The sequence below is a fragment of the Sus scrofa genome, chromosome 18 (assembly GCF_000003025.6).
Source record: "Sus scrofa isolate TJ Tabasco breed Duroc chromosome 18, Sscrofa11.1, whole genome shotgun sequence".
NCBI classification, from domain to species: Eukaryota; Metazoa; Chordata; class Mammalia; order Artiodactyla; family Suidae; genus Sus; species Sus scrofa.
The window spans coordinates 50,854,094-50,870,264 of NC_010460.4; the positions used below are offsets into that span (position 1 = coordinate 50,854,094).

The 16,171-nt window shown below is 56.4% G+C and overlaps 1 protein-coding gene across 15 annotated transcripts in view; it reads left to right on the forward strand.

Annotated features, from left to right (window-relative positions):
* Positions 8,132-16,171, forward strand: part of CAMK2B (calcium/calmodulin dependent protein kinase II beta) — a 94,039-nt gene continuing 85,999 nt past the window's right edge. For all 15 annotated transcript variants that reach the window (XM_021078635.1, XM_021078644.1, XM_021078637.1 and 12 more), the window contains exon 1: positions 8,132-8,426. In XM_021078635.1, the coding sequence (XP_020934294.1) occupies positions 8,362-8,426 (65 nt within the window). In that variant the 5' untranslated portion in view covers positions 8,132-8,361. The remainder of the gene's footprint in view (positions 8,427-16,171) is intronic.

Sequence of the window (16,171 nt, forward strand, 5' to 3'; positions counted from 1 at the left end):
TGGATTTATTTTGGTTACTGACCAGACTTGTCAGAAATCTGCCTATTTTACTATAAAAGTTTTTTTTTTCAGCTTTTGGTATTACTGGTTAGTTATGTTATTGGTTGCTTTTTATTTCACCAATTTCTGTTTGACTTTTTCAAAGTCATCCTTTACCTTTTTCAGGGTTGTTATTGTCTTCAGCTGCTTCAGCTGTAAACCTTAGTTTATTCTTTGTGTTGCTTGTTTGCTAGTAAGTCAGGCTGGCTTATCTCCTTTGAACACTGTTTGGCCAAATCCCACAGCATGAGAGGCACGGTGGTTTCACTTGTGTCCATTTATAAGTTTCTTTTTTGTAGTTTCCGTAGTTTGTAATTTAAATTTCCTGCTAAGTGGATTTATTTGGCTTTCTTTAGTTATTTATTTTTAATTTTATTGCACTGTTGTCACTGATTCCTGCTTTTCTAGAATTTTTAGAGATGCCCCTTCCTCCTGATACTTGGCCAATAGCTGAGATTCTTCCATGTCACTGAGAATAATTCGCCATGTGTAATGCCAACGTTCTGTGTTATTTTAAAGTTAGGGAGAATTTACATACATAATGACATGTCACTGATTTGTAAATTACATTCACATAAAAATGCATTGAGGGAGTTCCCGTTGTGGCTCAGCAGTAATGAACCCAACGAATATCCGTGAGGATGAGGGTTCCATCCCTGGCCTCGCTCAGTGGGTTAAGGATCCAGCGTTGCTGTGAACTGTGGTATAGGTCACAGAAAAGGGTCGGATCTGGTGTTGCTGTGGCTGTGGTGTAGGCCGGCAGCTGTAGCTCCAATTTGACCCCTAGCGTGGGAACTTACATGTGCTGTGGGCGCAACCCTGAAAAGACAACAACAACAAAAAAAGCATTGATGTGTTTAAGTGTAGAGTTTGCTACGTTCTGGACAAATGTATACACGTGTGTAACCCCAAAGAATTATAGACCATTTTGGCCATCCCAGAAACTTCCCTCAGGCTGCTGGGAGTCAATCCTGGCACTGCCAGGGCCTCCGCAGGGCAGTCACTTCTCTGATTTCTGTAACTTCGGATTCGTTCTAGAATTTTGTAGAAACGGAATCTGGCAGTATGTATTCTTTGTGTCTGGCTTCTTTTGTTCAACTTTAGTTCCAAGGGGGTTCACCCTTGTTGTCAAGTGTATCAGTAGTTTTTCTTCTTCTTCTTTTTTTTTTTGTAATTTTTATTGGGGTATAGTTGACTTATGATGTTGCATTAGTTTCAGGTGGGCAGTAAGGTGATTCAGTTATTCATATACGTTTATCCATTCTTTTTTATATTCTTTTCTCAGATAGGTTATTTCAGAATCTTCAGTAGATTTCCCTGTGCTCTATAGTAGGTCCTTGCTGACTATCTATTTCACATATAGTAGTGTGTATATATTAATCCCAAACTCCTAATTTATTCCTCCCTCCTACGTTTCCCCTTTGGTAACCATAAGTTCAATTACAAAATCTGTGAGTCTGTGTCTGTTTTGTAAATAAGTTCTTTTATTTATTTATTTATTTTTTGGCTTTTGTCTTTTTGGGGCTGCACCTGTGGCATATGGAGATTCCCAAGCTAAGGGGTCTAATCAGAGCTGTAGCTGCCGGCTTACGCCACAGCCACAGAATGCAGGATCCGAGTGGCGTCTGCAACCTACACCCCAGCTCACAGCAACGCCGGATCCTTAACCCACTGAGCAAGGCCAGGGATGGAACCCACAACTTCATGGTTCCTAGTCGGATTTATTTCCGCTGTGCCACGATGGGAACTCCCTGCTTTGTAAATAAACAAGTTCTTTTGTATCATTTTAAAATTAAATCCCACATATAATGACATCACATGATAGTAGTCAGTTTTATTTACGCCCGCTGATGTGCCAACCTGCGCTCCTGTGTATGTGGACATTTACTCTGCTTGCAGGTTCAGGTGCTGTGAAAAGAGCTGCTATAAACACTGTTGTGCAACTCTCTTTTTCCTCGTTTGACGTGCATTTTTATTTCTTTCGGGTAAATACCTATAAGAGGAATTAGTGGGTCATAGGGAAGGTATATGTTTAGCTTTATGAGGGGTTCCTATTGTGGCTTTAGCAAGAGTTCCTGTTCTGGCTCAGCAGGTTCAGAACCTGGTCGTATCCATGAGGATGCAAGTTCAATCCCTGGCTTCGCTCAGTGGGTTAAGGATCCGCTGTTGTGGCAAGGTGAGGTGTAGGTCGCAGATGTGGCTCTGATCTGGCGTCGCTGTGGCCGTGGTGTAGCTCAACAGCTGCAGCTCCAGTTCTACCCCTAGTTCCAGGAACTTCCACATGCTGCGGGTGCGCCCTAAAAAAAAGAAACTGCTAAACATTTCTCCAAAGTGACTCTCCCTAAGCTCTGTACGTTTTCTTTTTATAGTGTTTTATATCTGTTAATAATAGTAAGTCTTTTTTTTGTCTTCTTAGTGCCGAACCCGCGACATATGGAAGTTGCCAGGCTGGAGGTTGAATCGGAGCTGCAGATGCCAGCCAATGCCACAGCCACAGCAATGCGGGAACTGAGCCATGGCTGCCACCTACACCACAGCTCACGGCAATGCTGGATCCTTAACCCACTGGGCAAGGCCGGGGATTGAACCTGTGTTTTTTTGCCTTTTTTTTTTTTTGTCTTTTTGCTATTTCTTGGGCCGCTCCCTCGGCACATGTAGATTCCCAGGCTAGGGGTCCAATTGGAGCTGTAGCTACTGGCCTACGCCAGAGCCACAGCAACTTGGGATCCAAGCCGCGTCTGCAACCTACACCACAGCTCACGGCAACGTGGGATCATTAACCCACTGATCAAGGGCAGGGACTGAACCTGCAACCTCACGGTTCCTAGTCGGATTCATTAACCACTGCGCCACAACGGGAACTCCGAACCTGTGTTCTAATGGATACTAGTCGGGTTCTTAACCCGCAGAGCCACAATGGGAACTTGAACAATAGTAAGTCTTAACACCTATTAGGTATTAGCTCCTGTCCCAAAGCAAACTCCCAGCTAGGGTTAGAATTCGAACCCTGAGCTGGCGTGGACTCAGGCCCCTGCTCTTTTTTTTTGGCCGCACCCATGGCATGCAGAAGTTCCTGCACCACAGCCTCGACCCAAGCCACAGCAGTGACTATGCTGGCTCCTTAACTTTGTGAGCCACCAGGGAACTCCCCCTGCTCTTTCAGTGGCAGTGGGCTTGCAGACATTGGCTCCTTTGGACTGATAGCCAGAGAACTGGTGGGCCACATGCACAGGCAAGACCGCAGGGACCACCACTTGTCCCCAAGATGCATTCTCCCCTCTTCTTCATTGATGGAGAAGATTTTAGCTGGTTCAAGGCCTTTTCCCCAGCATCCTCCGTATCTAAGCGACGTCATGTGATAGAGTCTAGCCAATGGGTCATCAGGGGAGGGTCATGGGGCTGAAAGCTGACAAGAGCCCTCTGTCCACCCTCCCTTTTGCTGTCTGACCACTAGGAACGTGGACGTGATGGCTGGGTCTTCATGTTGGAGCAGCGGGAGGAGGCCCCCCCACCCCAACCAGAGGTGGAGAGAGAGCTGGAGGCAGCTGGGTCCCTGAAGGCTACATGGAGCCCAGCAGCCGTGACCATGACCGCTGGGAGGGCCACCTCTGGATGCTTGGGGAGAAGGGAACACACGTCTGTTTCAAGTACATCCCTGGCCAACGCACGTGGATCCTCTGTACTGGCGCTGGGGACCCCAGGCCTGTAGCCCCTTAGCACACCCTTCATGCTGGTGGGCAGAGGGTGAGCGTGTGAGCCAGGGAGGGACCTGTGACCACAGTCTCCTAACTCATGCCAGGAGCAGTTTCCCTATGACCAGTCCCTGGTGTCCCTGGTGAAGGAAGGAGGGACTGGGCATGGCTCCTTGGCCCTTCCTGGCCATTTGGGACACCAGTATCATGTTGCCTAGCCCTGCTGGCCTGAGCAGCCCTGGGCAACAGAGACGCCTCTGTGAGCACGTGGGGAGGGCGCCCCAGCCAGCCAGAGGCCTGGGAGTGGGCTCAGCAGGGGTCCTTGCACCCTAAGAGTGTGACTCACCTGGACAGACCGAGCTGCCCACCTCGGACCCCAGGTGAGAAAGAAGGGGGTTGGGACAGTCTGTGCCCTCATGTCCTTGGGCTAAGCCCTGGGACAGGCTGGGGGACACTGCCCATGTCCTGGGCCCTACCAATCAGCTTTATTACTCTGCTCGTTAGTCATTTCGGTGGCTCACACCCCCTTCCAGGTCTCAGGTGCCAAGCAGAACACGCAGCTGAACAGATGGCAGATGTGGTGGTGACTTTGTGGGCGCTCTCTGCTCCGTTTTGCATTCCTTAAACACACCCGTTGGTTCCAGCCACAGGGCCTTTGCACGGCTGCCTCTTCTGCCTGTGATACCCTTTCCTTTTATCCTAATGTCTGTCATTCAGAGCTCAGCTGAAATGTCACCTCTTCAGAGAAGTCCTTCCTGGGCACCCCCTCTGAAGTCACCACCCTGTCACCCTCTTTGTTTTAAATCTGTGCAGAGCACATATCACCATTCCATGTTTTCTTGTTTGTTTCTTGGTCTTGGGTGGAAGCCCTGTGAAGGTGGCAACCTCGCCCACCTTGTTCCCGGGTGTGCCAAGTGCCTGGGCAGAGCTGGGCACGCAGCTGGCACACAGTGCATGAACAAGGCCAGTAGTCATCCTTGAGTGGAGCGTAGAGGTTAAAGGCACCAACTATAGAGTCAGGCGGATCCGAATCCCAGTACTGATTTCTGAGTCCAGTGGCAGATCTGCGCCTTGGTCTCCTCCTTTGTAAGAGGAGGCGAGTGATAGCCAGTACCCTGCAAGGTTGCTATGGAGTTTATACCAAGTGGTGGGTGTTGGATCTTTAGAGGAGCTTCCGGCTTGCAGTGGCTGCGTTGTAAACTGCAGCTCCGGCCTCCATCACCGTCGCCGCTTCCTTCCCGCCGTCACCTCCACCACCACCACCGTGACCGTCGTCATTGTCCACCAGCGTCGCCACCACCACTCCCGCCCTCATCTTCCCCCAGGGTCCTGCGCGGGCTGCCATGCCAGGGCCAGGTGACTGGAGACTGGAGAGCCAGGGTCTTCCTGCTGTGGGGCACTGCCGTCTGCTCTTCCAGGCAGATGGCTTGGCCTGGGAGAGGTGGTGGCCATGACACCCCTCCCAAGACAGCAACCCCTGCAGGCCTGGGGATAGGCAAGGCCGTGGCTCTCCCTGGGAGAAGGAGCCCCAGGTGCAGCACTTTTGGCTCTGCAGATGTGATGCCAGTTACCATGGTGACCGTCCTAACAGCAACCTCCCAGAACCAATCTCCCCACACCCGCCCCAGCTGCCACCTGGAGGGAGAGCCCCCCTCCGGGAGGAAAGCCAGCCAGAAAGGAGAAGGTGGGAGGTGGAGATGACGTGGGGTGAGGGTGGAAGAGGGCCCTTCCTGAAGGAAGGCTGGGAGGCCAAAGCCAGATGAGAGGGCTTCTGGGGTCTGGGGGTCCAGGCCTGCTCCCCTCCAGCTTTCACTCTCACTGGGGAGGAACCCTCTAGGTCTGGAGGTGGGGAGTTGTCCTGTGAGTAGGGGTGAGGGGGCCAGGGTGTGTAGGCAGGGACAGTTGGGTCCCTTTGGTGGCTCACTCATTCCCCACGTGGTGTCCTGATCACCGTGCCCTCCTCAGGGTCCCCCAGTGCCATGCCTTGAATGTTCTAGCCCAAAGGAGGGGCTGTCCTGTTGACCTAACAGGTGCTAACAGGAGTAGAGTGGGGGCCTCCAGCCACACCCTTAATGACCCCGACTTCTCTGGTGAACTTGATCCTGGGCAGCCTCCCTATCCAGGGAAAGGGACCTCCAAACAGATGCCCAGAGGGTTGCTGTGTCCTGTCCTGGGGCCGGAGGACACCACACATGTGAGTGTGGCTGTGTGTTGAGTGTGTAGGTGAGTGTGCGGTTTCTGAGTGTGTGTGCATATGTGTGCAGGATGGGCGTGTTGGCCTGAATGTGTATATGAGTGTGTGTGTGTGCATGTGAGTGTACGTTTGTGTGAGTGTGTAAGCGTGGGGTGTGAAAATAAAAGACGACAGCGGCTTAATGGGGCAGTACAGTTCGAGTCCCAGCCATTTCTGGCTGCGTGACGTGGGGCAAGATGCTTCACCTGTCTCTCTGCTGTCCCACCCAGTAATCCCCCTAACAGCGTATGCCTCTTAGGGCTGCTTGCGGATGAAATGAGATCGCCCATGTAGCATGCATACAGCCAATCGGCGTCCGCGGTTATGGTTTTAATGCCACTTTGTCATGGCGTGGAAGGAGTGTATGTGACCTTGGCAGCACTCCGGGTCTGCCGGTAGCCTGGAGAGAGCCTGACTTACCGAGGGGTGCAATTTTGTTTTGTTCGTTTGCTAACTGTATTCTATTGTGCCGAAGGCCTCCTTCTCCTTCCGGGGAGCTCGGAGCTCGGGAGGATGCAGATGGCCCAGCGTGTGTGGGGAGCGGCGCCTGTGGGGCTGAACACAACCCCGAGAGCAAGCCTCGGTGGGTCTGTGGGGGCCCCGGGAGAGGTGGGCGTCTGTGCATTAGGAGGCCCGTGGGCCTGGAGGTGCTCTCCGCTCCTGCCCCGCCCAGCGGCGATGAAAGCCACGCCCTGCGGAGGTCAAAGCCACGCCCCCAGGAGGCCCTCTGTCCACAGCGGCCTTTAGCCCCAGGGTTCCTTGGCCTCCAGCCGTCTGTTGGGTGCGAGTTCCGTCTGACCAGGGCTGGAGCTGGTCTCCACTTGGTCTGCTCATCTGCCTGACGGCTGTGTGCCCCAGGCAACCTGGTCGGGGAGGCCCTGGCATCTGCCTCTCCCTCTAGACCTTTCATTCTAGCTTTTATCCAGGAAGCGTGTATTGTGGCTTCTAGGGCCAGTCCTGGGCTGGCCACCGAGGTGAGAGAGATGAGCAGGACAGGCCCCGACCCTGCCCCTGGGGACCCGTGGTGCGGTAAGTGGCTCCGGTCAGGGCAACCGAATGGCCCACACCCAGGGCTGGCGGCTGGAAACTGCCTGTCCTCAGGGCCTGCCCAGGGTGACTCTGGCCCTTTCCTCTCCGAGGAGGAGGCGGGGGGAGCTGGAGTCCAGCGGGTTGTCCTCGCTGGCTTTGAAGCCCTGGTTCTAGGTGGCAGCTGAGCTGTAGCCCTGAGGGAGGCTCCACTGTGGGAAACGGGTCAGCCCAGCCTCCGCTGCTCCCCGCCCCGCTCCCTCCTCCTCCTCTTCTCCAGGCCAGAGGGGAGCAGGCTGGTGGACTGGGCCTGGGAGAGGGAGAATGTGCCCCTTCCTGGGCAGGGGGCTGTGAGCTCTCAGGACCCTTGAGTGCTGTTCTCTTGATTCCAGGACCCTCTGCCTAAACTCCACAGTCTGTTCCTGAGGCCTCCATTCCAGACCCCTGCGTCCAGTGCTAGGACAGGGAGGGAGGGGCCAGGACCATGAGGGAGGGGGCAGCCTCCACCCTTTCGACTTCCACTCCCAGGGTCCTTGTGTGCAGCCTGGCCTGGGAGCTGCTGCCCGGGGAAACCGGACCGAGCTGTGTGAGTGGTGGAGAGCCGGGCCGGAGGATCTGCTCCTGGGGGGGTCGGGCTGAGGGCTGAGTCCTGTGGAGGGAGGGCTCTCCCCTCCCCCTTGTGCACTTGGGTCTTCTCTCTTGAGGTCCAGGGCGAGGTCGGCCTTCAGGGGAGCAGGGGGCCGGGTTCATTATATGCAGTCCCGTGTGTGTGAGTGTGTGTGTGTGTGTGTGTGTGTGTGTGTGTGTACGCGGGTGCAGGAGAGTCACCAGGAGGCAGCGGAGAATCTGGCTCCGGGAGCCAGCGGTTCCCCGAGTGCGTGGCCCCAGGCGCATGGGCGCGGGTGCGGGTGGCAGCGCAGCGTGTGCAGGGCGAGGGTTGCAGGGCGCGGGTGCGAATGCTGGGAGCGGGAGTGGGTGCGAGGGCGCGGATGCGGGTGTGGGTGCAGGTGCAAGGCTCAGGTGCGGTTGCGAGTGCAGGGAGCCGATGCGGGTGCAGGGCGCGGATGCGGGCGCGGGTGCAGGGCGCGTGCAGGGGGCGGCGGGCGGGGCGGGCGCGGCGGCGGCGGCGGCGGCGGTGACAGCGGCGCCCGCGCTCCCCGCGCGTAGGTGTGCGGCGCGCTCCTGGCGGGGACGGAGCGCGCAGATCTCGCGTGCGCTCGCCGCCCGGCGCAGCCCAGCCCGGCCCCCGCTCGGCGCCGCGAGCCGAGGTGTCGCCCGCGCCCGCGCCCGTGTCGCCGCCGTGCCCGCGAGCGGGAGCCGGAGTCGCCGCCGCCCGAGCGCAGCAGAGCGCACGCCGAGCCCGTCGCCGCCATGGCCACCACGGTGACTTGCACCCGCTTCACCGACGAGTACCAGCTCTACGAGGATATTGGCAAGTAAGAGCCGCGGCGCGTGCGGGCCGGGCCCGGGGCCCCGGAGGGCGCCGCGGGCTGAGGGCCGGGACCCTGGAGACCCAGACCCTCCGCGCCGCCGGCCCCGGGCGCACTGCGGCCCCGCGCGCCCCCGGCTCCTCCTCGCTCGGGGCCCGGAGCGCACGTCCTCGCGCGGCCCCGACCCCCGGGACCCGGGGCCCAGCCACGGGACCTCGGCGCGCGCGGCCCTGCCGGGCCCTGTCCAGCGCGGTCGCCTGGTCGGAGGCCTGGGCTCCGGCCGCCGGGCGCGGGGCGGCGGGGGCGGCAGCAGGTGTCCCCGGAGCGCCCGGCAGACGTGACGCATTTGGCGGCGGGAGGTCAAAGAGGAGCGGCGTGCGGGGGCGGCCGCGGGGCCTAGAGCGCGGGGGAGGGGGCGGCCCTGGCCCGGAGGGTCGTCCCCGCGCGGGCTGTGCGGTCCCCACCCCCACCGAGCGGCCGGGCGCGGGGGCGGCGGGACCTGCTCTGCGCCTGCTTCTCCGCGTGGCTCCATCCGCGAGGGGGGTGCCCGCTGCACTCCGTGCCTCTTGGGAACAGCCTCTGCTGTGGGTCCCCGGAGGAATCGGGGTTCTGGAGGATTTTCCCCCAGATCCTTCTGGAAAGAGGAGTCTGGAGAGCTGGGGCCGAGGTCAGGGAGCTTGGACCAGGTCACTGGGGCGGAGATGAGGGGGTGAAGCGGCACTTGATGGGCTTCTGATTTCAGGGTCCTCGAGGCAGGAGGGGGTTGGATTCTGGAGAGTTTTTTTGGGGGGGCAGGGGGGAGGTACTTCGAAGGCTCGTTTCGGGTAGGGCCTCACCGGGGAACAGGTGGCTCCTGGGCTCTGCTAACCAGCATGAGCGATGCCAGGCCCTGGACCTGACTCTGCCGCCGGGGTCTGCCTCAAAGCCGGTCATGGGCTCCTCTCTGGTCTGGGGTCTCCCCTGTGCGAATCAGGGTGGCTGCCCTGGCCTCCCTAGGTCTGGCTGCAGAACTCCTTGCTCAATCCCCGGGCTCCAGCCTGGCGGCAGCCAGAGACCCATCCTCCTCCACCCTCCTCCGTCCCTCCCGCGTGGTGGGGGCCCTGGCGAGGTTTCCTCTTACACATCCAGAGGCAGCTACCCCCTCTTTATTAAAAAAAAAAAAAAGTCTGTGGTGATACCTTGTGTTGGCGAGGGATGCTGATCATTGATAATTGTGGGTGTGAGCTGGGAGGAGTGTGTGGGTGTGCGAATTCCCCAATTCTCCCTGCACTGGAGGAGGGGGGATGCCAGGCAGGCTTGGGGGGGCTGAGGAGTGAGTTGGAGTGGAGAAAGCCCATGGTGGGGGGCCCTGGGGACACAGGAATTCCCTTCCCTCAGGTGGGGGCTGATTGGGTGCCTGGCCCCAAGGCAGGGGGCCTTGGAGAGCAGAGCAAGGGGGGCAGCCAGCACACAGGCTGTGTGCACCCCTGAGGCCCGGAGGACACAGGCCTGGAGGAAGCTTCCAGGGCCTGCCTGGATCAGGCCTGTGAGGATGGGGTGATGCACTGGCAGTCCTCAGATGGCGGCAGGTGGTTCTCTGAGGCAGAGGGTGGCAGTGGGAGAAAGGCCACCCCATTCTAGGGGACTTTCTTGTTGCTCCTCTACTTCGTCCCAGGCCCTCCTGCCAGGCGCCTCCAGGTCTCTTTGCAGAAGCGCCTCTTGTCATTTCACCCCGTTTCCTCAACCTGAAGCTTGCACCGCTGACCCTGCCTTGACCTTTCTGTGAACCCGCCTGGACCAGAGGCCCCCCCAGCGTGGTCCCCCTACCGCCGCAGGCCTCCGGTTCCAGCAGCAGTGACTGGTTATCCTGGCTGCTGCCATCCGCACCCACACTGGGCAGAGAGGTCCCTGCGGCTGCCCTGGGGGAGGCCCACAGGGGTGGCAGATGCTGCAGTGGAGGCCAGGCTCCTCTCCCATCAGCACAGACACGAGCAGTTTCAGGAAGCGAGCTGCAGGCCTCGGGCGTGAGTGGGGGCAGAAGTCTAGCCATCGAGGGGGACCAGGGAGAGGAGGGGAGCGTGTCCCTGTGAGTGGCCCAGCCCTGCGGAGCCCACAGGGCTTCAGCTCGGCCCAGCACCCCTCAGTGGAGCCCCCCAGGTGCCAGGCCCAGTGAGGGGCACTCAGGGGCCTGTCCTAGCCCCTCTGGGGGTCCTGGGTGGGGAGCAGGCAGGGCCAGGCAGGGTGCGCTGCAGTGGAGCAGGTGTCAGGATGGAGAGTCCGGCCCTCCGGCCCCCCACCGCCTCCATCCAGGGCTGGGGTCCACAGTGGCCATGTTGGCGATTGTTGACAGCGCCTGGCCTGTCCCAGCGCAGTTGGTGTTGCTTCCCGGCCCAGGTGGATGCGTCCAAGTTTATTTAAAGCTGCAGCCCCTGGCACCAGTCAGGCGACACCAAGCTCCCTGCCCGGCCTGGGCCGGGCCACAGGCCCACAGCTGCTTGTGTGAGTGACGTGGCCGCTGGCTTCTGCCCTCCCTGCCTTGTCCCCTTCTCTGCCTCGCCCCACCCTCCCCACTGCTTCCTCTGCTTGGGATCGTTCCCTGGAGGCCGGGACATTGGGTCTGAGGCCCAGGAGAAACTGTTTTCTGGGGCTCTGGCCTTCCTTGCCCAGCCAGGACAAGGAAGCCCTAGTCCTGGGTCAAGAGCCACCTCGAGCCCCAGGCAGTCACAGATCAGGGCAACAAAGCCCTCGGCCCAACGTGGGACAGCCAGCGATGCGATTTGAGCGTTTTCCACATTGGGTGGATTTTTTGAAGGGAGAGAAAACTTTCAGGAATAATAAACACTTGTATCTCTTCCACGGGGAATTGGAAACGGTTCCTCTTTTGTCGTCTTGGCTTTAAGTTCTTTTCTTCACTTGTGAGAAATAAAGAATTGCAAGGACCTGCTAAGCAACCATTCTCCTCCAGCCACGCTCAGCCTTTGCAGGTTACCCTTCCCGACTCTTTTTGGTTCATTTACAGAGAGAAGTTTCCGCCACTAAAACATAGGCCTCTTTGGAGTGTTTTCTTTTTAACTTTCCGTCAAACCCCGGAAACTTGCTCTCTCTCTGGCTCCGTCTTGGCATCTGTGCGTGGGGACGCGATCTGACCATAAGTCGCTTGTGTGTAGGGACCCCTCCTCGTGGCCATCTCAGAGCTGCCAGCGTTCCTCTCTTCCCATCCCGCCCCCTGTTTGCTGGCGCGCAGGTGCAAGGGTTTCCGTGGGGTTTGTCTGCACCCCCCCGCCCCGTGCGCACGCCCACCGGTCCGCCTTACTTGTTGGCTCTTTGCTGGGTAGGCTGAGATCTTGCATTTTGCGTTCAGACTCCCAGATCTTCCACTTTGGAGACTCGTCCCCTTTAAAATACTGGGGTCTCTCTGGAAGACAGCAGCCCAAGACATGGCTTGGGCTAATTCAGGGGTTCTGGACCCCCTCCCCTTCGGGGAAGAGGACCCTCGTTATAATAACCTCGCAGGGTTATCATGTCACTTTGAGCACTGGATTTTATCTGAGTCGAGTTGCCCAGGAGTCCTCACCCCCACCCCCCTGTTTTATAGACACAGAAGCACAAGTCAGGGAGAGTGGGCAGCTGGCCCCAGCGGCCAGGAAGGCTGCCACCTCCAGCCCAGGGCACCCCCACCCCACCCAGCTCCCCCTGAACCTCAGCTTGGCCCCGAGCTGACCTTGGTGAGTCCTTGACTCCAGCCAGTGGCCCCCAGTCAGGGGAGAGCAGATCCTGTCCTGGGAGTGACCCCGGGCTGGGAGGATGGCCGCGGGCCTCCCATGCTTTCTCAGCTTCTCTCCACCACTGAGCAGCCTGCTCGGTGGTTAATAGATAAGCCCAGGAAATTCAGAGCAAATCGATTGTGAGTCTCCTGAGCGCCGAAGCCTGGTTGCCAGGGAGGAGAGGACGGGCTGGAGGAGGCCTCTGTGTGTTTGCTCCCTCCCGCCCTCAGGCCGGCGGGGCATCCTGCCTCAGGGCCTTTGCCAGTGCTGTTCCCTCCTCCAAAGGCCACACAGCTCATCCCCCTGGCTGCTCAGCGAGGCCCCCCCGTGCCCCCTTCCCGCCTCCTCCCCTCCCCAGCCTCTCCCCACTTTTGTCCTCACAAAGGTGGGGTGCCAGGGCTGCAGCCTGTCTCCTCCAGCGCCTGCACATGTGGGAAGGGCTGGCCCCCAGGGCTGGAGTCTGGATTCCTAATGTAGGGTATTTAGGGAAGAAGTCGCAGATGTAGAGGCTGCTGTGAGCTGCACATGAAGGTGAGGCTGGTTTAGTTACTATTGAACGGTATTTTTATACCATAACCTACTTTGCCGAGAGCTAAGAATATATCTCGCGCTTGCTACCTGCACTCTCTCCTGGTAACAGTCGCGAGCAGTTAAATGGTGCTTCTTCTTCCCTTAAGGTGCTTGATCTGTGACACAGGTCCTGTGATCACACCCAGTTTGGAGAAGAGGTGCCCGAGGCCCAGAGAAGCTCCACCCCGGGCCAAGGCCACGTGCTGGGCCAGGGTTTGAATCCAGGCGGTGGACTCTGGAATCCACCTTCTGCTGATCGCAGAAGCTCATGCCCCTATTCCATTCTGTGCTTTAAAAACTGCTGTCACTCCGCGGGCTGACTCATGGCCCGCGTGTGGTCTACTCTGGCCCCGGGCTCCTTAGAGCCTCCCCTGCCTTAACAGGCTGTTCTCTGTGCTGTTCCAGCACAAGGCACTGCCCTGTGGTTCCTTTTTGTGAAAACATCACTTCCTTTGACGGTCCCTCTGTGACAACCAGCACTCTGCCCACCATTTGGAACCAACAGGGCTCGAATTTTTATTTTTATTGATTAAACAGACAGCAAGGATGATAACTTATAAAGAGAAGTCAGTACGTAAGTATGTGCACTGGATGTGACTCACACACACGTTGCCTCCTTCCCCAGAGGAACCTGGACTGTCTATTTCAGCATCAGTCTCAGGCTGGATACGTGTGTCTATAGACACAGATACCTGGTGCTCTACAGATGATGTTCCAGGCACAGACAGAGTCACCAGCTACGCGGTTCTGCAATTTGTTTGCCTCTAACGCTTTTCCGTGACCGTCCTTCCATGTCAGAGAGACTTTGCTTACAGCGGAGGGCCTGCCAGTTCTCTTAGAAGCAGAGATGGGGGTTTAGGAAGTAGTCATATTTTTAAAACCGCAGACAGGGCCTGTTCCCTGACAAGCAGGACAGAGGGAAGAAGGACGCTGTCCTTGAGGGCGGGGGGGCCCCCAGGGGTATCAGGAGGGCGCGATCCTGGTGGGTGGAGGAGCACCCTTTGTTCTTGGTGGGGACCTGGGGTGGGGCATCGGGGTCTTGTTCAGAAAGAACCCAAGGACATCGTCCTCTCTTTTTGTTGGTTTTTTGGGTGTTTTGAATTTGGGGAATCCTCCAAGAGCCTGGGGGAGAGAGATGCAATGTCGGATTTTCTCTCTTCCACCGAAAATGAAATTCTAGCAGAGATGGTTCCCTCCGAGAGTCCATATTGAGTTGCCTGGAATTTACCAAGTGCTTTAATAAGAAAGACCAAGCGGAGGTGACACCAACGGCGTCTGCTCCTTGGAAACGTCCCGTCCCTCCCACTGCTCTCTGAGGCCACCTGGTCCAAGGCAAGAAATGTGGCCTTTCTGGAGATTTCAGATATATTTTCAAAACTGTTCATTCCCTCTCCCCCCGCCACCGTGGAATCTGATTTGGTTATTTTTAAAGCGTCTTTCACAGCTGCAAGTCACTTTGTTAGTGGAGAAATGTAAAAATGCATTATGTATCAACTTGGTTTTCCAAAAATTATCATATTGGCATGTTACATAGAAATGTATATTTTATTCAAATAAAGACCCGAGTCTGTTTAAAAGGAACACTTCCTTATTGGCAGCTAGGGGTGTTCCTAGGTGCCTAACTCTGGGTGGCCTTTGTCTCCTTAGGTCACTAGCTCGCTCAGTGGCTGCAGCTTGGTGGACATCGTTCTTTTGGCATTGACAAAATCATCCGAAAATAACTAAACTTAGGATTCTTTGTTAAGCCAGATACAAGCTTTTGTTGAATTCTGCAACAGATTGGCAGTAGCTGGGCATAGCTTTAAGAATCTTTTTTTTTTGGAGAACGCATAATCTACACTGGTCTGTGGGCCTAATTTGAGAACTACCATCTTTGCCCACTTTCTGAGCAGCCGGTGAGGACTGGGGGAAGGAGATGCTGTGACTGTGACCACGAATGTCCTGTCTCCCATGGCGTCAAGCACGTCCACACCGGTGCTGATGGCCTGCGAGGAGCTGAGGGACAGCCCCGGACTCTCTGTCACTCAGGCCACACTGAGTTCCAGGGCTTAGATCCCACCCGGCGTGCAGTGGGTACCCAGCAGAGTGGCCTTGAGTCACTCCGTAAAAGATGGAGGCCTTGCAGGTGGGGTAGGAGGTGCTGGTGGTCTCCTGAGTGGCTGCCTGTCCTGTCACCTGGAGAAATGTAGTGGCAAGGCTGGCACGCATGACTTAGGTGCTGGCCAGGGAGCTTGGTGCCAAGGGCTTTGCAGCATTCTGCCTGTCTCTTAATACAATTCTTTGTGTGGCTTTGGTTCTCGTACATGGAGGTGCAGCCTGATTTTCAAAGTTGTTGGTTTGACCCGGGCCATCTGTCAGGTGCTTTCTGGGCAGAGTACTGGTCTAGCCGTCGAAGGAGGTGCTCAGGGCGATGGATCTCAGCCCCCCGGGGACCCCACCCCAGGTCAGCTGAATCATTCATGAGGGATGATGGCGCCGCACAGATGTGATCCAATGGGCAGCACAGATGTGGACCCAGCAGGGGCCTCTGCTCTTGGGACCAGACCCTGCTCCCTCCCTGGGCTCTGTAAGAGCCTTGCCGAACTGTGCATTGGAATGTGCCTTCCTTTTTCTGTACACTCAGTGACATGACCCTCTGACCCCATCCAGGTCACCCTGGAGCAGACCCACGCAGAGGAAACAAAACTTGAGCCACAAATGTGAGGCCCATGTGTAATTCAGAATTTTATAGGATGTAAAAAACAAAACAAAGCTAAAAAGAAACAAGTGAGGAGTTCCCATATGGCTCAGCAGGTTAAGGATCTGGTATCGTTACTGCAGTGGCTTGGGTCACTGCTGTGGTGTGGGTTTGATCCCTGGCTCGGGACTTCTGCATGCCATGGGCACAGCCAAAAAAAAAAAAAAAAAAAAAAAAAGAAACAGGTGAAAAGAAAAGAACTTAGAATAGTATATATATTCAACTAATAGATCCAAAATATTATTTCAACATGTAATCAATAGAAAAATTATTAAGCTGTTAAGCTTTTTATATTTTAAAAATATTGTGTTTTTGAAATCTCTGTGTTTTACATTCATGGCTCATCTCAGTGTAGATCAGCCACATTCAGGTTCTTAGGGCTACACGTAGGCCGTGGTCACTGTATTGGATGGTGCACGTCCAGAGCTTAAGGTCATTTTTCTTCTTTTAGGATTTTCTGCAACTTTTCTGCTTTCTTTTGCCCTCCTGCAAACCCCATCACTCATTCAGCAGGTATTCCTGCACACTAATCACTTCCCGCACATTCTCTAGGTGTTTAGAACCAGTGAACCACGTCAAAGGGTGCTTTTGCCCTTGGGGAGCTTATCCTGATGGGAAAGGCAGGGAATAAGCACGTGTCGGGTCGAAGGTAAGTCATACTTCTGCTCTGGCAACAACTGAGGAATCTCCAAGAGGGAGTT